Source organism: Sebastes fasciatus, chromosome 21 (genome assembly GCF_043250625.1).
Source record: "Sebastes fasciatus isolate fSebFas1 chromosome 21, fSebFas1.pri, whole genome shotgun sequence".
In the NCBI taxonomy this organism is placed as follows: domain Eukaryota; kingdom Metazoa; phylum Chordata; class Actinopteri; order Perciformes; family Sebastidae; genus Sebastes; species Sebastes fasciatus.
The window spans coordinates 22,075,726-22,100,542 of NC_133815.1; the positions used below are offsets into that span (position 1 = coordinate 22,075,726).

Below are 24,817 nucleotides of genomic sequence, written 5' to 3' on the forward strand. Positions count from 1 at the left end.
ATAAATTATTAAGTGGGAAATGTTAGCAATTAGACCGTGGTAGCCAGGAGTGGATATACTGTGGGGAGAGGAAGTGTTGTGCTGCCTGCATCCTCAAGGTCAGTCAGACTCTGCAGGCCAGCAGCACCGCTGATTGTTTTCTGCCATTGTAATTTACTCCAGCACCCAGCCAGAGCCAACAGAGACTCATTACCCAGGCTGCCATGTGCTCTTTTGTGGCCCACTAGGGAGCTACACACACATTTTGGGCATTGACAAACCCATGCATACAACATATATATACACACGCCTGCATGTGCAAAACAAAACTCCCAATCTTGCATCTGCAGAATGAGATAAAGAAATGATATACACACAAATGCACACATGAAGTCATGACTTATGTATCCATATACATGCAAAAAATCCCACCACTCTCTAGCTACAATATCCATAAGGGAGTGATATCTTTTTTAGACGTGCCATAAAGTACTGATTTACGTGTTATGGATGTTGGATTTTTTTTAACACATACTGTATTTTTGCTCTTGGATTCATGCTGATGGTCTGTCAGGAGGAAAATGTTAATAGAAATGATATTTCTTGGAGTCGTGCTCTGAGGGTTAAATGTACTCAACGCACATTTCTAGTGGTGTCTGGCTGAAGTGACAATCCAGTGATTTGTGATTTCTCTGCTTTTCCTCAGGGCCCATCAGGTCTGAAGGGAGGAGAGGGGCCCCAAGGTCCATCTGGTCCTGTTGTAAGTATACTGTGCTACCTTTCTTTCCTCTCTGTGTTGGATATGTTCTATTTGATTTGTGTTATTGCTTAGCGTGAAGGCTTGTACAGTATATTTCATGTTTTAGTGAAGCCTGCATATGCCAAGCTCCAGAGGGCAGTTTACATCATTTGGACAGGAAAAGCTTTAAAAGTGGCTTCATATCCCTTGTCTAACTGCTAGGCCATCTTGCTTTCCTTTTTGACATCACCACCATGGAGGCAGGACATTTTAGGCAAACTTATGAGAGACAGTTGCATCTCTTTATTTATTTGTTTTAACTTGTATCGCCCCCGATAACATTTGATGAGCAGTGTGCTGTTTTTCAGCTGGGCAGTGATGCACATTCATGAATTTATAGACACACACACGTTCCAGTGATGTCCTATGTAAATCCACTGCAGCAACTACAAGTACATCAAAGACATCACGACTGTAGCTACAGATAATGGACAGCCTATTGTAGGTTTTCTCAAATACAGCAGGTATTAGAAGTGCTGAAGGTGAATAAGAACTGCAGCCACAGTGACATGAAAGGCAGACATGAGAGAAAAATCAAACATAGTAAATTAATTCAGTTGCACCGAGTGAACTAAGTACATGTATAATACATATATACTCATTAAGCCATCGTGGTCACGTAATCAGAGTTTTATTTATTTATTTTTCCAATGAAAGCGTCACCAAATTTCATCCCGTCCCACTGCACACAGCGATTTGTCGTAGGAGCGATCATGCGCTAGAGAAGCCGGGGTATCAAGACTGTTTGCTCCATTGCCTCCTGGCACACAGAAACAGACACAAACAAACAAACAAACAAACAAACACACACACACACAACAAGGAGAGCATCCATATGGTGAGTCACAGTGTCTAGTCATTGCAGGCATCGCTCCTACACATGCCTCATCAGTCCCAAAGGTTGCATCCTGGCACTTTACGACTGCTGTGTTCATTCTTCTCAGATTGTCACAGAGACTTTAGAGTTTCTTCACAAAACTCGGTGCTACTCTAAAGTTTGCACGACGTGATGTGCTGCTGCTGTCACAATTTGCATTCACTTATGTATTTACATTAAATCAATACAATCACAAATACCAGCTGCTAAAAAAACGAGACATTTTGAGGAGGAAAAACAGATTAAATCATCTAACGTACCCTTGTCATTATCTCTAGACATTTAACATACATTGTGGAAATTGCAAATGTTATGTTATTGATTCCAGTATAAAGTCAGGTTTCCACATAATGGGATTATGCTCATGGCAAACATTGTGGGTTTTGTGCCACTTCTTTTTCTCTTGAATGAAATGTTCTGCTCAGGAGATACTTGACTGTCAAGTGTTCAGCGCTTGCGTAAGAATAAACATGTTGATTGAACATGTTTATCTAGCAGCAATGTGACTCCGCCACACTAATTACAGCCCTGTGAAATGAATACATTCGTAACTTCCTACTCAAGGCCACACATTAAAGTAACCTCTTTGTGCATTAATATACATACATTAATATGTACAAACACTTAACCATAGAAACCTTTTAGATTGCATCTGAATATGTCAGTGTTCTACATGTGGGATTATTGAGACATCCTGTTCCTTTCCTCCCTAACTTTCCTCCATGAGTGAGCACAGACAATGTTTACCAGCAACAATTGTTTTCATCGTTTTTTCACAGATGATAATGAAGGTTATAAAAAACAAATGTCAGACAGACATAAGTGATAGATAGATTGAAGTGTTACTTACTTCACAATGTCGAGTAGAAAACATATGGTTCCACTAGTATTGAATTTTGAGGGTTGTTTTTTATGTTGAACATTAACATGTGTTGTTCAGAATGTCATCTCCCATTCTCTTTAAAAGCCAGATGCATCTGGTGTATTGCTATTTCAATTTGGGATTCGGCAAAATTGGAGAAACGAGCGTTTTTCTGCAGTGAAAATGACGTTTTTGAAATGCGAAACGGCAACAAATATGTATATATTTCGTTAGATAAAAACATGTTGTGAATTTTGGAAATTATTACATCTATCTTTTTTCAGTAAATATTGACTTTGGACTTTACAGCGCTCTGGAGTTATTGGAAATGCTTGGATCACTCGAGTTGGAAACAATCCTACGCAGCCACCACTGGAATCTAATTCTACAAATAGTATAATACTGATAATATTAGTGTAGCCTGATCTTTATCTGCAACTGTGCAGAAATACCGGCTTTAAACAGAATGAATAGACAGATGTTGATTTAGAAGTCAACATTATGAATGAAGCTTCCAACTAGTTTCATATTCTGTTTACTGATTAGGATGGCACTCCCTTTACTATTTGTCGCTGTCCATTGACGGGGGTTGCTGAATTCAGGAGCTGCATTTCGCACAGGCTTGCAGCCGAGCACTGTTTTTTGAAAAAAAACGTGTGGAGAAAGCCTCTGAGTGTGTGACGGAGGATTTTGTGTTCAACATAAATTAAAACATTTCCACCACAAATTGATGTATTGATCACAGATCATGCAAAGATCCATCTTGACAGGCTTCAAGTAACGCGTTTGTATCCGGCAAGCCGGACCACAGACCAATCAGCATCCTGCGAGGAGCTATGGGTTTGGTTTATTTGTGTGTATGACGCAACGACACAGAGAGGCGACTGTTTGTTCAAAACAATGGCGGCTCCTGAAGAGTTTAGCGTAGGTGCTGCAATAGCATCAGTTATATCACAACTGGAGAGTATTTCATCATTAAAGGAAGAGCAAAGAACGGCACTGAAGGCTATTCTCGATGGAAAAGATGTTTTTGCTCTCCTAACTGGCTTCAGCACGAGTTTGATCGACAGATGGCTCATCCAATCACCTGCCAAGTATTTTTTGAAAATGCCTGCCCTTTTCCAAACAGTTTCCAATGAAGGCTTCTCAGATGATTCTGCGTAACAAACCATTAGGAAATGAAGTGTTTGACGCTCAAAATTTCAGTTATGAGCCCGCCTATGTAGGCGCATCTTAGTATCTGAATAATGTGCCCTTTAAATAGCAGGAAAATACTGCACTCCACTTCAGACCAGGTTTTTGTTGGTCAATAATGCAATTGCTTTTTGAAACTAGCTTTGCAGCTTTGCAACTGTTTTAGAGAACGCAGTGTGATTCACCCTGCTATAAATGACAGACATCACATCACATTACAGCATGAGGAAAATCAATTTATTAGGATAATTGATTAAATAAACTCGAGCAATTTTGAATATTTGCAAAGAAAATTTAAAATTATATATTATTCTATTATTTTTATATAAATGTAAAAATGTGTACATGTATAATTACACATTGCGTTAATTCAGTGCAGCAGAGATGAAAAAAAATAATGTGGAGTGTCTTTCACCGTCATGTTTTATGAATTTAGGTGAGTTCCTGTTTCTGAGTACTGATACACAGCAGCAGCCTCTTTCATTCAGAAAAGCATTTCGGCAGCAGGAGTGAGCTGCTCAAAGCTTAGAGAGCCACCAAGACGTCAGCTCCCCGACAGCAGATAATGCTGGCTGCTTTCAAGGAGCAGCACTGCTTTATTAGAACTTAAAAGCCACCTGTTACTGCGTGTTGCTCCTGCTGTTTTCTCAGTTTTCCTCTTAAGGGGTTTGTGTGTGTAGGTGTGTATATGTGTGTTGATCCATTAGCAGTGGCACTCCGTTGGGTTTTGCTTCTTGCTTTATAGAAGTCTTAATGGCAATGGTTATTGTTCAACCTACTCAGGTTATATTTAGGTTCAGGCTAACAAAGCTATGAAATACGTGTCCTTCTCTTCTGCGTTTTATTTTTCACCCATCATCATCTCTCTCTCCTTCTCACACTCACAGGGTTCTCCTGGTGAAAGAGGTCATGCTGGTTCAGCTGGTCCAATTGGCCTGTCTGGTAGACCTGGCCCTCAAGGTCCCCCAGGTCCTGCTGGAGAGAAGGGAGCCCCCGTAAGTATTTATTTCTTGGCTACACAACATCTTTCTGTTACCTAAATACCGTAGTTTCTTTTCTTCCTTTGACCTTCAGTTGTGCTGTTTTTAGTTTTCTAAATAGAATTAAAACAAATGTCTTTGCTCCTCCAGGGTGAGAAAGGGCCTCAAGGTCCTGCTGGTCGTGATGGTGTCCAGGGTCCTGTTGGTCTGCCCGGGCCTGCTGGACCTCAGGGTCCACCTGGAGAGGATGGTGACAAGGTCAGCCAACCGCACTCACCCATCCCATCCTGTTGGCCCAGTTACAACTCCTTTTCCATTCCCAAACTGGGATGGATGGTTTGGGACTGAACCAGATTGCGAATCAATCTTCATCCCCATGTTCACACTCAGACCATCTGCATCTCCCTTTCCCTCATTGTTGCCTATCCATCTTCATAACCAAAAGCGCCAGCAAGCGCAATGAGAGGAGATGTAAAAGTGAAATACTGTTGCTCGTTTTATCTCCCGCAATCATTATGCCCCTTAGGGTTACCATCTTCTATTCTATTGAGCTGCCAATCAGATGTTCCTACAGAGGTTTACAATGCAACATGCAACAATCCATATTTGTGCATCATATACAGTTAGAGTATAAGTGCAGATAATGATGTTTGTGTTAAGCTAATTGTTTTCAATGATCTTTTCATAAGCTGTTGATATTGAGAGACGAAGTGAAGCTGAGCTGAGATGGTTGACTGTAATGTGTGTGTGTGTGTGTTTCTCTTTCCCAGGGAGAGGTTGGAGAGCCCGGTCAGAAAGGAAGCAAAGCCGACAAGGGAGAACAGGTGCGTTATGGGAGTCAAAGTCCATTCAATCCTTACTTGCACACACATTTATATCCATTTTCACAGTAATTAAGGAGTTGGTGATGCTACATATTTCCTTCAGGGATTCCTACTCACAGAACCACACACTAACATCATTATCACAATAACCATGAATGTTATTTTATTTACAAATCACAATGCGTATATATTTGTGTAAATTTGTTCTTGTTTGTGTTCAGGGTCCTCCTGGCCCAGCTGGTCTCCAAGGTCCCATAGGTGCCCCAGGTCCTGCTGTAAGTACAACTGTCCTAAAAAACTGATGATACTGTGTGAATGTGGGATGTCAACAGCATCGCAAACCAAACAGAAAGACCCCTAAAACACTTCATTTTCAATGACCTAGAGGATTTTTCCCGATAAAGACTCAGTACCAGACACTATGTGTTTAAAATCATCAAGTCAAAAAGCTTCCTGCCTTTAATTGGAGTCTCTTCTGTGTCACTTCATTAAACGATACACACATATTTTAATAGTATTTGAATGAGCATCACATTGTATGCACCACCATCTTTGCCAACAATGCTTGTTGTAGGAATAAACATATTCTTAAACAACACATGAACATGTATTAAATGTTAAACCTGAGAGGAAAGATCACAGTGAAAATGTGTGTGTATGTGTGTTTTCTCAGGGAGCTGATGGAGAGCCTGGTCCCAGAGGTCAACAGGGTATGTTTGGACAGAAGGGAGATGAAGGTTCCAGAGGTTTCCCTGGACCTCCTGGTCCCATCGGTCTGCAGGTTAGTATCACTCACACATGTACACATCAATCGTTTGCAGTAATCCTACACAATGAGCCATATGGTGCTGTCATTTTACAGTAATCCAGTTTGTGCCATACAGACAGCTGTCTAGGATAACTCTCAGTATTGCAAGTCTGCATTTTACACAGCAAGCTTAATTACAAATGTTGCATTTATTTTGCAGTAGCAGTGATAGTTGCATTTGTTTTTGTAATGGTGCGGGTACATTAAGACCTGAATATAATGACTTTACTGTAGCAGTTTTAACAGTCTGAGATAAGCATTACAGGGTTAAGACATACGTAAAGTGAGGCAGCGCTGTATATGTGCAAACATGAAAGACAAATGGAAGCCAGAACAAAGGCCAATCCTGCCTTCACAACCTCGTCCCTCCAGGCTCAGCTCTGTGCTGCTCCGCACACTGCAAAAAAATTTTCACAAAACTTTTCGTGCCATGGTCAGGTGTTTTGTTACTTTAGTTACTCTACACAACATAGTTAAAGTTCTAAAGCCAACGAGGTTTGGTAATGCCATTTGTTTCTGATGAAACATGAAACAAGACAAAATGAGACAATCAGATTAGATATTTAATCTGTATTTCATATTTACACACATATCAGTGATCTATGACATGCATGAAAACAGCCACCACAATTATTTTCTATATAAAGACACACAAAAGTGGTGGTGGGGAACACAATGGAGGACGTCCTACCCCTCTAACTCAGACCTGCTTCCATTGTACTGCCACCGTACCTTGACTGTTTGGTGATAGCATTTCTTCTTCTGTGGTCTTGTAGCTGTCATATCGGATGGGTTTAAACTCATCATTGTGGTATAAAAATATCCAGTCCTCTATGAGCCACAGCCCTGGCTTCATAAGGATAATATTAAAAAAGCCATATCTTGTGTAGCCATGTATGGCTGGAGAGATTGGCTCCTCAGGTGAGGAGTCACCTGAAATGGCACACAGTAGAATCCTGAATGAATGGCATCACATCATGTTCATTTCATAGGCTTTATATTGTGGGTTGTATTCAGTTTGGTCCAGTTGACATGCTGTGCCATGCATTTGGTTTGTGCCATAGGTCAGTGTTTCCCAAACCTTTTTTCTGGGGACTCACTTTTTAAACATGACCCACCATCATGACCCAATTCACAACAGGCCTCATCTATAAATTGTGAGAAGAGTGAATTAGTGTGTAAAATGAATGTTTCCAACCATTTTTACTACCATTTCCACATCACCTTATATTATCTTGAATAGGTAAACCATCGAAGAGATACGCTTGATAAATAAGATAAATGCAGTTAGGCTGAGTTAAAGTGGCAGTAGGCAGCATAGTTTTGCATCATTGGGCAAAAATTCCATAACAACCTTTCAGCATATTGTAATTCAAGTGTTCTGAGAGATTACTAGACTTCTGCACCTCCCATTGGCTCTGATTTCAGGCTTTAAAAAATCTTTGACCAATCACAGATCATTTCATTGAGAGAGCGTTCCTATTGGCTGTGCTCCGGTCACGTAACCAGAACTTGGTGTTCCTTCACCAGATTTCACAATGGCGGCAGCGTCACAAACTTTCTCATTTTACAGCTAAACCGTGCACTACAAGATGATTCTGAAAACATTTGAGGCAAGAAATAGGCATTAACGTAACATAATATTGATTCATATTTGATCAGCGCTGCCTAGTTTGACCCTCAAGTGGCTCAAAAGTGTACTGCAGATATAAATGTTAAATAAAAGACTGGAAGAAATTCAGCAAATTTGTTTGGCGACCCTAATAAATTCTCCTGCGACCCACCTGTGGGTGGCGACCCAGTGTTTGGGAATGACTGTAATAATCGACACATGACATGTGAAATAGGACATGCCACTGCATTGCTGTGGCAGTGTATTTTCGACTCTTAAGTAACATTTTCTGAAGGCATAAGAGAGTTTTTAGAGCCTTATATTTTATTACTTCGAAGAAGTCTGCAATAAATCAAATTGAAATATATTTTCAATTACTCACTCACTCACTCACTCACTCACTCACTCACTCACTCACTCACTCACTCACTCACTCACTCTACCTGTAGTAGCAGTAGCAGTGTCTAGTGATGACATCCCTAAGAATCCGGATCACTCAATTACCTGTCTAAACTGTGTGGGGCTCCGACACCGGATGACATCCATCCCACACCTTGCTACAGTACAAACAAAGACAGACACACAAACTCACTCACCCACATAGATGCCTCTGCACTATACCATAATTGGATTTGAGGTGTGTATTGTGTGGTGACCGAGCTTTGACCTGCAATGATTACACCTCTCACCTTCATTCGCTGGCAACATCCTTCCTCCATCACCACTTTAGCAAAAGGCATTATCATCTGTGCTACATTTTGCTTTTTAATAATGCAACATTTTATGTTATTCATAGTTTTGAGGTAAAGTAGACTCTCTATCATTCAAGGACATAGTTGAAGCCAGACTGAAAATATTCATATTTGAGTAAAAAAGATATAAAAAACAAACCAATCTACACTACAATTGGGCTTAATGATGTTTTGTATCAGCGTGATAATAATCTAACGAGATAGGTCCTTCCCCTCCGTATTAACCTATTTGTTAGTAATTATCTGTTTTATTAGTAATCAACTCCTTAAGCTAAACACGTTAAGAGTTTACTGCAGAGATTGGGGTCGTTGTCTTGATGAAATTACATAGACTACTGCTCATCGTTCCAAGGTACTATCCTATCTCTGCAGGATTGCATTCAATGGACTTTTAATTGGGAGTAATTCACTTCCCATCGCGATTCCATTAATTGCGTGGACTGACCTGCTCCGATAGTCAGCTCCTCACCGAGCACATTTACCATGCTGCATAATTAGTAGCACCGCTAATGATCTCAGACTAGAGGAGACCTTTACACAGATGAGGTTTCTCAGCACGGCAGGAATCAGCATGCAGCCACACACACACTTTTTAGCACCCACGGAAAATACACGCAAGTAGGCTGCATGAACACACACAAGCTTAGATGTAGGGCAATGCACACATACACAAACAATCAGCAGAGAGTCAGCTTATGGTATAAGCACATGTAGAGGAATGCATTGTTTGATCTCCTCCCTCGCAACCTCGCACTGATGACAAACTGCCTCTGAATCAAGAAGAGACACACAGAGAAGGCGAAGCAATTTAATCACGGCAATTACTGCTAGAAATGTCAGGGATCAAACGCACATATGAGGTCTTGACCACGCTGCTCATTTACCATGCATGAGGGAGCGGGATCTATGTCCGCACCTTTGAAACTGTCACTGACTACAAAAGGGAAAGCAAATAGGAGAGGAGACATGTCTTCCATGTTAGCGGAGTCGGGGACAGAACTGTAGCATAAAATCATCTCCCCTTGGCCTGAGTATTTATAAGGAAGCTTAAACCCCCGTTGTGTTGAGATATGTGATACATCGCTAGGTTCTTCACTACCAACAGCTATTTCAGAAAGCTAAATTAGACAAGGTAGGGCACACTTGTCCTCTCGTACCTCATTCAAAGAGCTGTTTGAAAAAAATAGCTATATTAGCTATAGATAAGAATTGAAATGACTCATTCTGTCACCACTGAATTGCACTGCTTCTGATTCTATTAGCTCTCTATACAAGATTGACTGCTTTTTTTAAGGTATCTGGTTCCAATGTTAGGAGCTTTGTTCTTGACCTTGCTCAGCATATTCATTGCATATATCATTGAACAGAGAGGAGGACCAGTCTGCAGTTTAAAACATGGATTCGAATGATTCATTTATGCATGTTCTGGCCCACAGATACTTTTAATATTTCAGTGCTCCACTACAATGTATTCCAGCAGTCGAATCAAATTCAAAAATTAAATATCAAGCCAGAACAGCTGTTGTGAATGCATTTAACAGCACAAACAAATTTAAATAATTAAGAACAGCATTGCTTATTCATGCGACAGCACCTTGAGCTTGTAACATAATTATTTCTCTTTTTTTGATAATAAAATTGTTTATTCATTTTTGTTTTCCTCAGGGGCTTCCTGGACCTCCTGGTGAGAAGGGAGAGAACGGTGATGTTGGCCCCATGGTAAGAGACACATCTGTTTCTTGTAAGCACTCTTTGAATAGTTTAATGCACCTTAACAACACCGTGTTTCTTCTCTGCAGGGCCCTCCCGGTCCCCCTGGCCCCAGAGGTCCTCAGGGTCCTAGCGGAGCTGATGTACGTATGACTAATAGATAACAATGTGTTTATGCATTATGATATAACCTGCATATTTTAAAAAGGACCTGTTCACTGTTAACTACATCATTAGTGGCTTTTCCTCACCTGTGTTACATTGCAATGCCTGGATATCATCAAGTGTCCTTTCCTGAGGTGATGGACGATGACTCATCTCTTTCTGTCTTTCCTCCTGCAGGGTCCACAAGGCCCCCCAGGTGGTGTGGGCCCCATGGGATCCGTCGGTGAGAAGGTAAGAGTCACAACTTGGCACCCCAGGGTGTTCTGCCTGCCTAACGTGATGCGGGCATTAGGACTGAAATACTGCCGGCCCACTCCAGACCATTCAGCTGCCCCCTTTGTTACCACCTGCAGCCTATTCATCTTACATGCCCAGGCTTTTTGTCTGAGTTAGTGCCTTGACACTATTAATGTCTATTTTACAACGCTTCCAACAAGATTCGTCCATTTTACTGCCATTTGGCAGACGGCTGCACTATAAATGCTTAATGCTGTACCACGGCAGTTAAATGACTCTGGACTATGAAAAATGAAGGGCTACCAAACTCTTTAAGGGGGCACAGTAACTTTTAACCCCCTTTATATCAACGAGAGTTATAGACCTAGTTAAGGTACATGTCTGTCTTTTGTTGATATTGAGAACATCATTAAGCGTAAGAACAATTTTGGTTTGATTTTTTTTCAAATGCTGCATCTGAATTTGCAAGCTCTCCATGTGTGAGGGTGAAGGTTTATCTGACCAGACACTGACATTTGTCTAACCACAGGGTGAACAAGGTGAGGCCGGAAACCCAGGACAACCCGGAGAGGCTGGAACTGGGGTAAGTGAGCTCTGTTTCCAGCTCTGTTTCTGGTAGTTTGTGCTACCATGTGTGCGTTTTGTGTGTACAGTACATCTTGCTTATCAACACGCATTACATATACTAGATTCTAAATCTTTAACATGCCACCCATCCTTAGCATGAATATTTGTAGGGCTCTACTTGAAAACATTTAAAAAAAAGTAGCTTCACTTAACTTTACTTTAATGTACACATCACTGTGGTTGGTAAAATGTATTTTTTGTTACAACAAGGTAGGTAACAGTATCAGCAACGTGTATTCGTAGGTTATTGCCAGGAAAACAGTTGCTTAATGGATAGCTTTAGGCAAATATAGAGCAAAATCCAATCTAATGAGACGTTTTTTTTTCTTCAGTGTGACACTGTGTATTCATCACGCTGAAAGTAATTGCTCCTCACATCGAGGCTGCTAGTTCATCTCAGCATGGCTCTTCTGCTTTGCACCCCATGTCCTCGTGGCCTGCCAAATTGAGTCTCTTCCCAGACTCTTAAGACATAATTACCAGGAGGATACACCATGGTGCTTCTGTCCTTAAGAGCAATGATTGCAGCCACCATGAAGCAAGTTGGCATCAAAACACCAGACACACACTTTACTGAGTGCAGCTTTTAGCTGTGATTTGACCTGTTTTGATGGCTACAAAGGCGCAGAAGGGAAGGACTTTAAAAACTTGTTCTAATTATATTATAGTGTTTGTTATGGTGAATGCCAAATCAAATTTTAAAGGATCCTGAACGATTGCGTGCTAATTTACCATATCCATATGCTTGCCTGTGTTATTGCCAGACAGAGATTTATGAGAATTTGATTAGCTTTTTTAACTTTTACCAAACACCCATCATTGATGGCTCTATTAGCTCTGCTGCCTCATCTATCATTATTGAGGTGCAACAGCAGATTGAAAAGATGGCCCGTCTCCAGTGGGAGTGGCAGAGGAGCGTGATTACAAGCATTCATAATGTCCCCTGCTAGTTCCTCATCAAACTGCTGGTGTCATTGACATTTCCAAAGTCAGTGTGCAGCTTAAGTCCCCATCAGCCCAACCCAATGCCTTTCACTTATTCTTTTGTCTTTTTACATTCAAGTGTTACACTTAGTACCGATGGCATTGGGACAATAATAACTTAAAAATAACTAATAACTACAATATATTGTAGACATCATTATGTATTAGTTACTTCTAACAAAATAAATGGTATTGAGAAAAGTTGAATATTCTTTAATTTAACTTTATTTTGAAAGGTACCATGTACAATATTTAACACAATTATTGCAATTTGGTTTTCTATATTTTAATATGGCTAAAAGCTAATTTTCATTGTCATCCATTGTCAATATGAAGACGACACACAATACTGATATATATATATATTAAACAAACAGACATTAAACATGCACTGCATTTAGCCACATACACAATACATATATAATAAATGATAAACCTTATTAAGATGTAGATGTTACCAAACTGAAAAAGAGATTGAGTGTTTGTGTTGCAGAAACATGAAATGAAATGCTTAAACAGGGATTAAAATGTTGCTTTTAGCCAGATGTTTAATGTGGCTTTAAAGCTATACAGTGAAAAAGCTACAGCTCGTTTTTGTCATCTGGTAAAGAGTTTCCACAGAGTGGAACAGAACAAGCTGACGGCCTAAATGCAGGGCAGAAAATGTGGACATACAGGTCAATCTATTATTCAACTTATCTGCCGATCTGCCACCAAATCACAATTCAGAAAATCTATTAAATTCCTTCGTGCCACACAGCAAAAGTGCTTTATCATACAAAACAGGACTATAGAGGCACAATAACATCATATCTCAGAGCTCATTGTGTGCTGAAAAACACATCAGCACTGTTGACCATCCAGAGTTGTTGTCCTCTGTTACACACACTGAGATCAGCCTTGGATCCAATTTCTCTGAGCAGCCTGTATGTACTGTATGTCCACACGTCACTTTTTATCCCCCATTCAGTTCAGTGTCGACTCTTATTGCTGCCCCCTGCGGCGCTATACTGATGTAATGGATGTCCTCCCCCACCACTATAGGGTCCTAAAGGCGAGAGAGGAGAGAAAGGAGAGTCTGGCCCCCCTGGAGCTGCTGGACCTGCTGGTGCTAAAGGACCCCCCGGAGATGACGGTCCAAAGGGCAACCCTGTAAGTCCGCCAAATACTCAAAATGTGCAAAGAGTGTTTTCCCCCACTCAGTCTAACAGGCTCAAATGTACTGCTTTAAAGGAAATGTCCCCCACTGGCCTTGAGGCAGGCAATTTTATCCCAGAACATATTCAAGAACTTAAAAGCCTTTTTATTGAAGGGGATTATATTTTATGCCGGCATGGTAATGGAATGCAGCGAGGCCTTTTCTCATGGATTTGCAACATCATCATTAAGTCCATCAAATTGCCTTTAACGGTTCTTACCAGGTACACCCGGACTAAATCACTGTCTAAATTACTAACCATGCCCTTAATACCTGTATCCTGTACTGATGCATCTCATTTCTCTCTCTTAAAGGGTCCTGTTGGATTCCCCGGAGACCCTGGTCCTCCTGGAGAGCCAGGTGTTGCTGTAAGTATGAAATCTTTAAGAAATATTTACTCCATATAGGCCTATATACAGTAAATCAAATGATAGTTAAAGTATAGGATAGATATTTTCAGCGGCAGATATTATCTAACCAGCACGGCTCTCTTTTACAGGGCACTGACGGAGAATCAGGAGAGAAGGGAGAGGATGGTGAATCCGGTCAGGCGGTAAGTTGTTGTCATTTCACAGTATTTGGACAGAACAAATACTGCATAAGTATATATATATATATATCATGTACTGTATAAGGTTCACTTGAGGGACACTTTACAAGCACATGATATAATGTAATTATCTTAACAACGGGCTACTTCGTCACTGTGTAATGAGTATGATTATGCTTTGTTATATTATAGTAGTCCATCACTGTAGTAAAAGCTGTAATTATATCTAGTGAGTAAATAATTTATACTGCATTTTAATTCATTATATTTACTCCATACTCTTGGGTGTAGGGTAAATGGACTTAACTGCTTTGCAGATTCATTAAGTATGATTAGAAATAAAAGCCACTACTACGTAGCCCAGTGTAAAACACAACAAATCACAACTGGACAGTAATGAGCCTTTATCACTGCCAAAGAAAAACACAGAACATATTTTTACTCCATGAATCTATGAATTTTGAATGAATGAATCTTTATGATTGTATGCTGAAACACCACAGTGGATAATAATGTTTAGAAGGTATATTAAAATATGATAAACTGTGTATAATGGCTGTGTTCTTTGAGAGGAAAACATATGCGTCCTTCTAATATTCATATTTTCATGTAACTGTGTACTCAACCTATAAAACAGCTCAATAACACTTTTCAGTACTGCCAAATATTTTCCAAATGATAAAAAATTGGTTTGATTGCTTGCAATTAACTGAGAGATAATTGGATGAGAGTGTGTCAGGAAGCACAGTGTGTATCATTTCAGGCAGTGCAGCGCCTCATCCAACTTTGGGTTTTGGCTTAACTCTGCTGGACTGTCCTGGGGTTGAACGCTCCCTAAATGTCAATATGCTCTCTGTGTTATTGTCCTTTTGGCAGACATAACGAGAGATTTAGTGAAGCATGCTGCACTCTCATCAAAATTCACATCCGCACCGACTCATTTGTTAATACATCTTGTTTTATTGACTGTAATAGCATCCTGCATCTCCTTGTCTTTGCTTGTTTTCAGGGACCTCCAGGTCCATCAGGAGAAGCTGGCCCACCTGGACCACCTGGCAAGAGAGTAAGTCTGTGGCCATTAAAACTATTATTACTGCAGTATTTTATTTGTGCATCCCGAGATAGACCAGTCTGAGGTCCCCGTTGTTTGTATTTTATCATTGCACGAGTGAGTTGTTTTGACTTGAAATCTCTTGCTGACCAAAGCTTTTGTCAGTGTTCAAACCATGACTCAACGAGCCCATGTGAAATGTCTATTTTAGAATAGATGAAGGGAGCGTGCAGCTGTTGGCATTGTACTCTGGCTCCATAGCCAACAGACCGGTATCCCGCCTTGCCTCGCTTCGCAACAACTCCTCCTCAACAACTCAATCTTGGCAGTAAAGCATGAGAGATTCATTTTCATTAAAAGCGGAGTGGGGAAAACAAATTGGGAGATTTAAGGGGTCAAGTCGTTGCGCTGTCTGCGAAGAAATCCGCCTCAAAGCCTATTGAGAAATGAATGGCAGGATGTGAAAATCATGAATCTTTTTTCTTTTTCTTCGCAAGAAATTGAAAAGGCTTACCAAAAAAATAGCAGCAAAAGGGAGCCGTAGGTTCAAAACTCATTGAAGGCAGTGGGAAGAAAGCGAGAGAGATATAGCGAGTCTGACACATTATTGATCCATGGCTGCTTGACTGACAGTCAGAGCAAAACAAAGGCATAACATGGACGTGGTCAAGTTGTTCAGAGGTTATGAGAGGATAAGGGTTGGCTTTAGGAGTGCCCACCAAAAAAAATATTCTTTTAATCCTTTAATGTGTTGATTGTGATGTGGTTATCATCACCGAGATTTGTCAGCCTTTACTAGAGGAACTGGGTTTCTACTTAAAAGTACAGTGTGTAGGATTTGGCAGCATCTAGTGGTGTGGTTGCAGATTGCAACCAACTGAGTATTCTTCAGCTCACTCTTCCCTTTCCAAGACTGCGGTATCGTGAGCCGCCGAGTGCAAAACCGTGGCCGTTCGACTCGCTCAGAGGCCATCCTTACCATAATAACACTACTTTAGGAGAAACGTAAGTCAGACGGCGGTACCACGGTTTTGCACTCTGCGGCTCACGTTACCGCAGTTTCACAAGCGTGTCGGAGAACTACGGTGACCTTCAGGTAATGTAAAAATGTGAGAGTTTCTCTCTAGAGCCAGTGTTTGGTTTGTCCGTTTTGGGCTACTTTAGAAACGTGACAGAGCAACATGGCGGACTCCGTGAAGAGGACCTGCTCCCTATGTAGATATGAAGGGCTCATTCTAAGCTAACAAAACATGATTCTTAGTTTCAGGTGATTATACACTCATGAAAACCGAGTTATGAATATTATATGTTGCTAATAGATCCCCTGAAATGCTACTCACTATTACTTTAGAGGAAACTCGTCAAGGTTACAAATCCGAGTTAATATAAAATACAAAGATTCCACCACATTAAAAGTTTCTGTTTCACTGATGTCCATTCTCAGTCTATCCAGTATCCTACAGTATGAGGTTGAGATAACTGAGTGAAATATCAAAGCCAGTAAGCTGCTTTTTGAATGCACACATCTGAGGTGGAACATTAACATATTTCCAATATGATGTGAAGCTCAAAGTCCACATGAAAATGAGCCGCTATTCTCCTGAATTTGAAAGAAAAGTCACAATCTCAAGTGACTGGCTGCATTTCAAAGAAAGACTCCAAGGCTCCGTCCAATGGGAAAAAGAAATGTCATGCATTTTTAAACCAGGGTTGATTGCTTTTCTAATGTGCCCAATGAAATTTACATTCGGAGTATTTAGCATGGTATCAGCATACGCTGCACCTAAAGGGCCCAGGGATTATAGTAAGGAAAAGGGCTATTTTATCACTCACAGGTCTTTAATCTCTGAGAGAAAAAAGGGACCTAAGATGATCCCGGCTGCTCCCCGACAGGTCGCTCCTTTGAATACATAATTCCACAGAAAGAGTTGTTTAGGATCTTGGCCCTCTTTGTGTCCTCTCAGCATTTTGCCTGTAGAAAATGGCAACAATCCTTAAATCTCTCCAGCACAGCCTCTGATTCTGAATAAGTCAATTTAGCAAAGCAGCACATTTAGTTTAATCTGACTTGCTAATGCCTTAATACTGGAAATGTATTCAACTTTGCTTCTTGAACAAAAGAAATATGTAAAAGTTATTAACCTCATCTAGCTTTAATTCTCTTTTTGGGGGGGGGTTCAGGTCACTACTTAATGTGTTACCCTTTTGTCTGTTCTCAGTTAACTGGTAGCAATTTTATGCAATTAAGAAAAATGATAAACTGTGTGTCATTCACCTGATGCTGCCATGGCAACCTGGACGAGAAGAATACACCCACACATTGACTCTAGCTGCTTTGTATCACGCTCCAATTGAAATATCTCTTTGTGCTGATCAAGAGCCTGCCTCTTCCACACCAGTAAGAGGTAGACATCAGGAGAAGATGAAAGCTCCAAGCAAGGGGGCGAGCTCACATCATAGCCTCTCAGTCAATGGCACTCAGGCTTCAGTCGGCCAAGATGAGAGTGGAATTTGGATGGAGAGCGGTTTTGAAGAGGGACGACTGGAGGTGGAGTTGAAAGAAATCATTGTGGGCCTGAGAGCTCCTGACCAGTCAGAACAGACGACCTGCCAACCCTTGGCATGACTGAAGAAGGCTGTATGTGTGTTTGCTGTGTGTATTCACACATGGCTGCACAATTTTATGCTTTTGTGAGCAGACAAGTCCAAGTCACTCAGATAGATCTTGACATAACTGAAGTAGTGCAGATGCAAGGGCATTAGATTATCATCCCTGTTGGAAGATAAGTATTTATCAGGTAAAACGATTGTTCAATATCGAATCTAATCAAGAGGTGGGGGAGATGGTCTGACTAAATATCTGCTGGTGATGATCATTCCTCATTAAGACCTAAACATTTATGCAACATGATCATCATCATCATGATCATTCCTCATTAAGACCTAAACATTTATGCAACATACATGATGCAACATAGTCCATCGTTTAAAAAAAAATATACCAGCATACAAACAGATACATAACCAAGTTATTTTTGGGCATTTTTGCCTTTATTTGACAGTCGACAGTGTAGAAATGGCAACAAGTTCTCATCCCCACTTTTCGGTCACAGTAATCACTTGCTTAACGTTGCGAATTAAACAAAAATACAACACAGGTTTAAAAAAACAAAACCACTTAGTTAGGTTAGGATAAAACAACATGGTTGGGCTTAAAATGACTACGTTTGATGATGGATGAAAGCCATGTGTTTGTGGGACCCATCCACCAGCCCTCCCGCCAGTCCACTGTGTGTCTTTTCGCTTTTTAAACTACGTCACCACACTCCCAGAGCACTTTCTCTCAGTGTTTACTGTTGCCACGGATGGGTTTACATTATGGTTAATTGAAAGCCCGGTGCGTTTCGTACAGGTGCTAAAGGGTGCCTTGTGCGTTGCTATCACACACCGATGGGCGTGAAAAGCGCCGGAAACTGACACCCTGGGAGAGAAAGAGAGAGAGAGGGGTATGATACACAACAAGGATCCCAAAGCTGGAATCGAACCCGGGACGTTGCAGTTACATGACATGCACTGTAACCACTCGGCTACCAACGCTCTCAGCTACTGAGTTATTTTTGCCTACTGATGTTAGCCTCTGAAATTCTGTGAAAGGTCAACAATGAACATGCACTTGTTTGTACAGTGTTGTTGTACAGTTGGTGTGTGTTGAAATACTAAAGCAGTGTCCTGTCATCCTCCTCAGGGACCTCCGGGGACTGCCGGTGCAGAGGGCAGGCAAGGAGAGAAGGGCGCTAAGGTAACAAAATCAACTCATCCTTCACACAGTAGAGTCGTCTCAGCAAGGACATTGTACCCCCTCTTGAATTAAAGGCACAATAACGCACAAGTAATTTAATCTCCACCCTAGATTAGATGGAAATTTATGGATGCAGTCTATTTAAGTTAAACCAAGATTCACTTGTTCCTTGCATTGTGCTGTGGCTTAAATTCAAGACCGACTAAAGCAGTCAAGCCCTCAGGCATTCACTTATCATGCTTTTCTCTTTTTAGTCTGAATCCGAGCCCAAATTATTTTTTTTCTGAGTTTGCACTTGTTTTACACCAACCTCCTGGCTTCATCAGGGTCTACATCTATACATGTGATCTGTTGCTTTGTGCATAGGCAGAATCAATTACCTCCAGCTGGTGTATGCTGAATAGAAATCAAATTTACTACAAAAACATACCTCTCTTCTCAGCTAATGAGTTCACATCAGCATGGATGTAGAACTTAGTACTACACTATACTACTATACTGTGTTAGCTTTTTATATTTGTATTAAAATAGGACCTTTAATGAAACACATTATATATTTCATCTTGTTGTCAAAAGTGGAAAATAGGCCTTGAACGTGTGCTTGAAAATCTGAAAAGCTGAATCTTGAAATTCCAAAAGAAAGAATTACAGCAGTTGTAATAAAACTCAGTAAAGTAGCTCTGACCACTTTGCAATAAGCCTGTAATCTGTAAACACCTTGCAGCTCAAACTTGAGATCTTATTTCCAGCTCTGTCTAGTCCCTGTGCATATTGATGTGTTTCAGATTACAGTCAGCCGTGGCGCACTCTACTCTCGAGGCCACACTCATTTTCTCATGAACTTAGAGTGAAAACATAGCAGGATGTAGCACCATATATTGTGTCTGTTTGGAGGAACAGGAGCACTTTAAGGAGCTCATTTGATAACTCACACTCTTGTTTACTTGTCCCCATTCACCTGATCTACACACTGCATACTGTCTCAGCAGAATTTATACCAAAAGCAGCTGAATTCTGATAAAAAAACAAACTCTGCGATACCGCGATAGGCCCCAAAGAAAACATAACAAGTGTTCTTTATGGGCCGCAGATATTAGAAGTTTTTGCACATGTGGATTTTTTTTATTCTATACCATTACCAAACAGTACAAGTTATTTTATCTAGATCTAGATTTTTGCAAAGAACCAGATATACCTCTGTATGTGCTATTTACGTGTAGAGTGTCCTCCCTGGCTACAGTTACACTTTGTATTCAAGATTCAAGAACTTTATCGTCATTATGCAAGCATAACAAAAATTGCGTTTGCCCTGAAATGGTGCATTGTATTAAAAAAAAGACTACTCACATACAGTATATACAAGGAGTAAATAAGGCATGAATGAGATAAAAAAAATGGTAATTAATATCAGTGATGAAAAGTGCCGAATCATGGGCAGTATAGACGTTGATTTTTTTTTTTAAAGCTCACTTTGTTTATTTGACTGCTATTTTTGTTCTTAATTTCAAGGTAGTAATTTCTCACACAGTTTCCTCAATCACTTGATATGTAATTAAATGCTTTTAATTAAATTATCAGCTGCTTTGAGCCAAATATATTACAACACTACTACTTTCAGACAGGTTCAGTAGGTTTAAATTCCTAAATTATGATATTTTTCAGCCTGAGTCACAACGTCTTTTATATCCACATACAGGGTGAGGCAGGTGCCGAGGGTCCGGCAGGTAAAACAGGACCAGTTGGACCCCAGGGACCATCAGGAAAGGCCGGTCCAGAGGGTCTGCGTGGCATCCCCGGCCCCGTCGTAAGTCTGAGCTACAACAATGATCTTTCCCTGTGATACACTGCATATCATGCATCCAGATCCACTCTCAAGCACACATGCATGCTCAAACACACCCCCAGTGCGCACACATAAAAAGGTACCGCTAAGGCATGATGATAGACTTCATGGAATAATCAATACACCTATTTGGTTTATACTTTAGTTTCGCTTGTTTATTCCAGCACTCTTTTTTCCCTGTTGTGGCTATTAATCATCGTGCTGAGCACAGCAAATCAATGGAAGGCCAGAGAAAATACAGCAGGCTATAATGCTCACTTACAATTGAATGGCTTTTCACAGGGTGAACAAGGACTGCCCGGCTCCTCAGGACAAGACGGTCCACCTGGTCCCATGGTTAGTATTCATAATGTCTCTCCCTCTTCCTCACTATTTATCCAACTAGCTAGAGTTGGAGTAGTCCAGTCAGGTTAAACAAAAAAAGCTAGACTGTCCTTATAGGTCATATCTGTAATGGATGGTTTTCATGCCTCTTGTTTTGTTCCCTTTCATGTTTCTTTGTCTTTATTGTCTCATTTTCTGCTTCAAGTGTTCTGTTTTCCTCACCCTGCCCTGTCTATCTTTCTTCTCTTTTCTCTGCACAATCGATTTTTAACTTCTGCTTTTGTTGTTTAGGGTCCCCCTGGTCTTCCTGGTCTGAAAGGTGACCCTGGCTCTAAAGGTGAAAAGGTGAGTGTAGCCCTTTTTGTTGTGTCTTCACTGCAAGCTGATTTCATTTCCCAGGTTCCAAATAGGCTGGAAGATAAACATGAAAACAGTGAAAGGAGCCTTCAGTCAAGGCTGCCCACCACTTGCACAGAGCTTCCACAACTTGGCAATTGATCAAAAGCAAGAGATCCTTGCAAGTCAGCGTTGATAATAGCACTTATGTTAACATTTAGGAAACAATATTAGTTTTGGCCTTAGCTGCTGTAAGAGAAAAACTCAAACCTAAATGTGATGTATCACTCTAATCTGTCTCATCTTGCTCTTTTCGTCGCTGCCACTGTCAAATTTGCTGGTGAAATATAACTGCAAAGGATATTCAGACAGCACACATTACTCTATCTAAATTGCCTTCCACACACTGACATGATGGCTTGAGAGAGAGCAGTTTAAAAGCACACAGTAGAGGCACCGTGTTTTTAATGCTGTCAAATCATTGGCCCTGGTTAGAGCTTGCCTATTTCAAAGTCATCATCTTTGTATTGTTGTTTGCTTGTGTGTTTTTTTTTGCAAGAGAGACATTTCAATTATAATGCCCGAGGATTTGTATTGTAATGAAACTTCATCCTCCACAGCCTCCCATGTGCATTCCAGTTTTGTGGAAGAAAGCCTTTAGAGTTTTTGCCCATTTGCAGTAGCTTTAAACTTGGTGTACACAAAGGGACTTTGCTGTTATCTGACTGTTCTTTGCACATTTTCTTTCATCCTACAGGGTCATCCAGGTCTGATTGGTCTGATCGGACCCCCTGGCGAGCAAGGAGAGAAGGGAGACCGAGGTTTGCCCGGGCCCCAAGGTTCTCCCGGTGGCAAGGGCGACGGTGTAAGTAATTGATGACTCCATTCTCCCGTTGGTCCTCGGGCTATATGCCCTCCACCTCTTGCCCTTCTACTGTGGAGGCAGGTCTTGCAGCCGAGCCCTCGCTGCAATGCCTTTTTCAATGGGCACAATACTCACTCACAATATCCACAATGAACAAACATTCTGCTGGTTCTAGCTTTTGACAGATTGGATTACTTATTCATATCGCTCAAAGGATGTTAAAAAAATTGCATTGACGTGGTTTTGAGGCATCTTGTTGAAACTTTTGGTTTCCCCGTCACTGTTTCTGGAGAGGAGAAGTTATTTTTAGTTTTCCACTACATTAGCAGGTATCCAACCATTTCCCTTGTTTTCCAATGAGCCTCCTGAAGTCTGTAAACAGATTTTCTGTTTACCACTTGCTTCCATTGTGATCAGTTTCTATGTATCTGATGCCCACTGTGATAATATAACTGCATAGTGTGATATTTCTCTCACTATTTCACTGACTCCTCCATTAAAACGCGTACAAGTACCAACAGAAGGTTGAAGCTCGGTCTCGACAGCCTTCATCCATTTTTAAACAAACATTGCAGAATGACTGAATGGGCTGTTCTGTCCTGCTGTGGCCCTTGGACCGCCCTGGTGTAGTGATTTAAGATGATGGCTTGGATTAAGTATCTGGAGATTAAGCCTGATGAAATCGTAATGTCCCCTTTTGTCAGAGCACAAGGGCTTCAAAAAAGTTTTCACTCAGTTTACCATTTCTATTTTAGGGGCTGAACATAGGCCTCATATTGTTTGGCTTCATTTCCTGACAAAATTGAGCTATAAGATTGTGAATTGCTGAGTGCAAAGAAACAGCATCTCACAAGTGCAATGTTTGGCCTTCGCTAAAATAAAGACTTCTCGTCTCAGGGAAGGAAAAAAAACACAAAAATCAATATGAAGGCTCATTATGCATTTCTTCAGCTCATAAACTAAAGTATCCTTTCCATCCTGTGCGATTATATTCTAGTTGTTTCATTTCACTCATTATTCAAGCCTCACAATTTTGTCTCCAATGTTTCTTTAATATCTATCTGACTTGTGCTTTCATTTCATCTCATCTCAGGGTATCGGTGGATCTTCCGGTCCTCTCGGTCCCCCAGGTCCCCCCGGTCTGCCCGTAAGTCTTTTACTGATTCAGTCATTCGTTTAGATTCTTCACTGATGATAGAATGACTTTGCCAAATTGCTGTGCTTATGTCCCATCTCATACAGGGTCCTCAAGGTCCCAAAGGATCCAAGGGTACAAGTGTGAGTACTATCAGGGTTTTTAAAGGCATATATTTTCACTGTGTGAATGTTAGAGTCATCTTTGCTGACATGTTTCTATTCATGTTTCTCCCAGGGTCCTGCTGGTGCTAAAGGAGACACTGGTACAATTGGTCCTCCTGGTCCTCCTGTGAGTATCTAAGACCACTACTGTTGCCTATTTTCAAAACTAAGTTAAAGTAGCATAGTACATCATCTAAGGTCAGTCTCATTTCATGAAATCTAAAACTGTTTTCCCCACCATAACCTCCAGGGCCCACCAGGTGAAGTTATCCAGCCCCTGCCCATCCAGTCACCCAAGAGGACCAAGCGCTCCAGCGACATGCAGGCAGACGCAGCCATCATGGACTACGGCGAGGGCATGGAGGACATCTTCGGCTCGCTCAACAACCTCAAGCAGGACATCGAACGCATGAAGTACCCCATGGGCACGCAGAACAACCCCGCCAGGACATGCAAAGATCTGCAGCTCTGCCACCCAGAGTTCTCCGATGGTAAGCTGAATCAAAACAATAGTGTTTGACGTAAAAGTAAAGGCAAGCTGAAAGAGAGTTCTGTATAAAAACAAACCTCTCAGTGTAAATCACACAGCTAGGCTGCAGTGGAGAAGAGCGTCATAACCCTCTGTAATTGAGACACTAGAGATTCGCTCCATTTTCTCAAATTTTGTTCTCGGTCGAGACACCTGTTTTTCTGACAAATTTATACTCAAGTGAACAAAACAAACAGTGATTGAGATCCCTGCCCAGAGAAGATTGGACTCATCAGGTTTACAACTTTTCCTCTTTTTCCTTTGGTATCTTTTGGTTTGCCTATTTTGGTAAATATGTGCCTGCTGTTTGCAGTTTAATTTAAGGCATAGTGTGCAACCATTAGGGGGATCTAGTGGCAAAAATGGAAAATAATATTAATAACTATGTTTTCTTTAGTGTATAATCACCTGGAAATAAGATTCATTGTGTTTTCGTTAGCTTAGAATGAGCCTCTTCACGGAGTCATGTTGCGCCGCCATGTTTCTACAATAGCCCAGAAGGGTTTGAGCCGTAGTCAATAACGTTACTCGCTCCCGTCGCCGCCGCTCTCTCTCTCTCTTGCTTCACCATTCCCTCCCCTCGTACACACACACACACACTAAGCACTGGCTC

The 24,817-nt window shown here is 41.0% G+C and overlaps 1 protein-coding gene across 6 annotated transcripts in view; it reads left to right on the forward strand.

Moving 5' to 3' along the window:
- col11a1a (collagen, type XI, alpha 1a) overlaps window positions 1-24,817 on the forward strand; it is a 90,425-nt gene that overhangs the window by 60,588 nt on the left and 5,020 nt on the right. For all 6 annotated transcript variants that reach the window (XM_074621771.1, XM_074621773.1, XM_074621775.1 and 3 more), the window contains 23 exons: window positions 686-739; window positions 4,599-4,706; window positions 4,842-4,949; window positions 5,462-5,515; window positions 5,737-5,790; window positions 6,189-6,296; window positions 10,353-10,406; window positions 10,487-10,540; window positions 10,740-10,793; window positions 11,329-11,382; window positions 13,455-13,562; window positions 13,923-13,976; window positions 14,108-14,161; window positions 15,168-15,221; window positions 18,955-19,008; window positions 20,705-20,812; window positions 21,134-21,187; window positions 21,467-21,520; window positions 22,269-22,376; window positions 23,470-23,523; window positions 23,619-23,654; window positions 23,749-23,802; window positions 23,926-24,166. In XM_074621771.1, coding sequence (XP_074477872.1) covers window positions 686-739; window positions 4,599-4,706; window positions 4,842-4,949; window positions 5,462-5,515; window positions 5,737-5,790; window positions 6,189-6,296; window positions 10,353-10,406; window positions 10,487-10,540; window positions 10,740-10,793; window positions 11,329-11,382; window positions 13,455-13,562; window positions 13,923-13,976; window positions 14,108-14,161; window positions 15,168-15,221; window positions 18,955-19,008; window positions 20,705-20,812; window positions 21,134-21,187; window positions 21,467-21,520; window positions 22,269-22,376; window positions 23,470-23,523; window positions 23,619-23,654; window positions 23,749-23,802; window positions 23,926-24,166 — 1,735 coding nt within the window. The remainder of the gene's footprint in view (window positions 1-685; window positions 740-4,598; window positions 4,707-4,841; window positions 4,950-5,461; window positions 5,516-5,736; window positions 5,791-6,188; window positions 6,297-10,352; window positions 10,407-10,486; window positions 10,541-10,739; window positions 10,794-11,328; window positions 11,383-13,454; window positions 13,563-13,922; window positions 13,977-14,107; window positions 14,162-15,167; window positions 15,222-18,954; window positions 19,009-20,704; window positions 20,813-21,133; window positions 21,188-21,466; window positions 21,521-22,268; window positions 22,377-23,469; window positions 23,524-23,618; window positions 23,655-23,748; window positions 23,803-23,925; window positions 24,167-24,817) is intronic.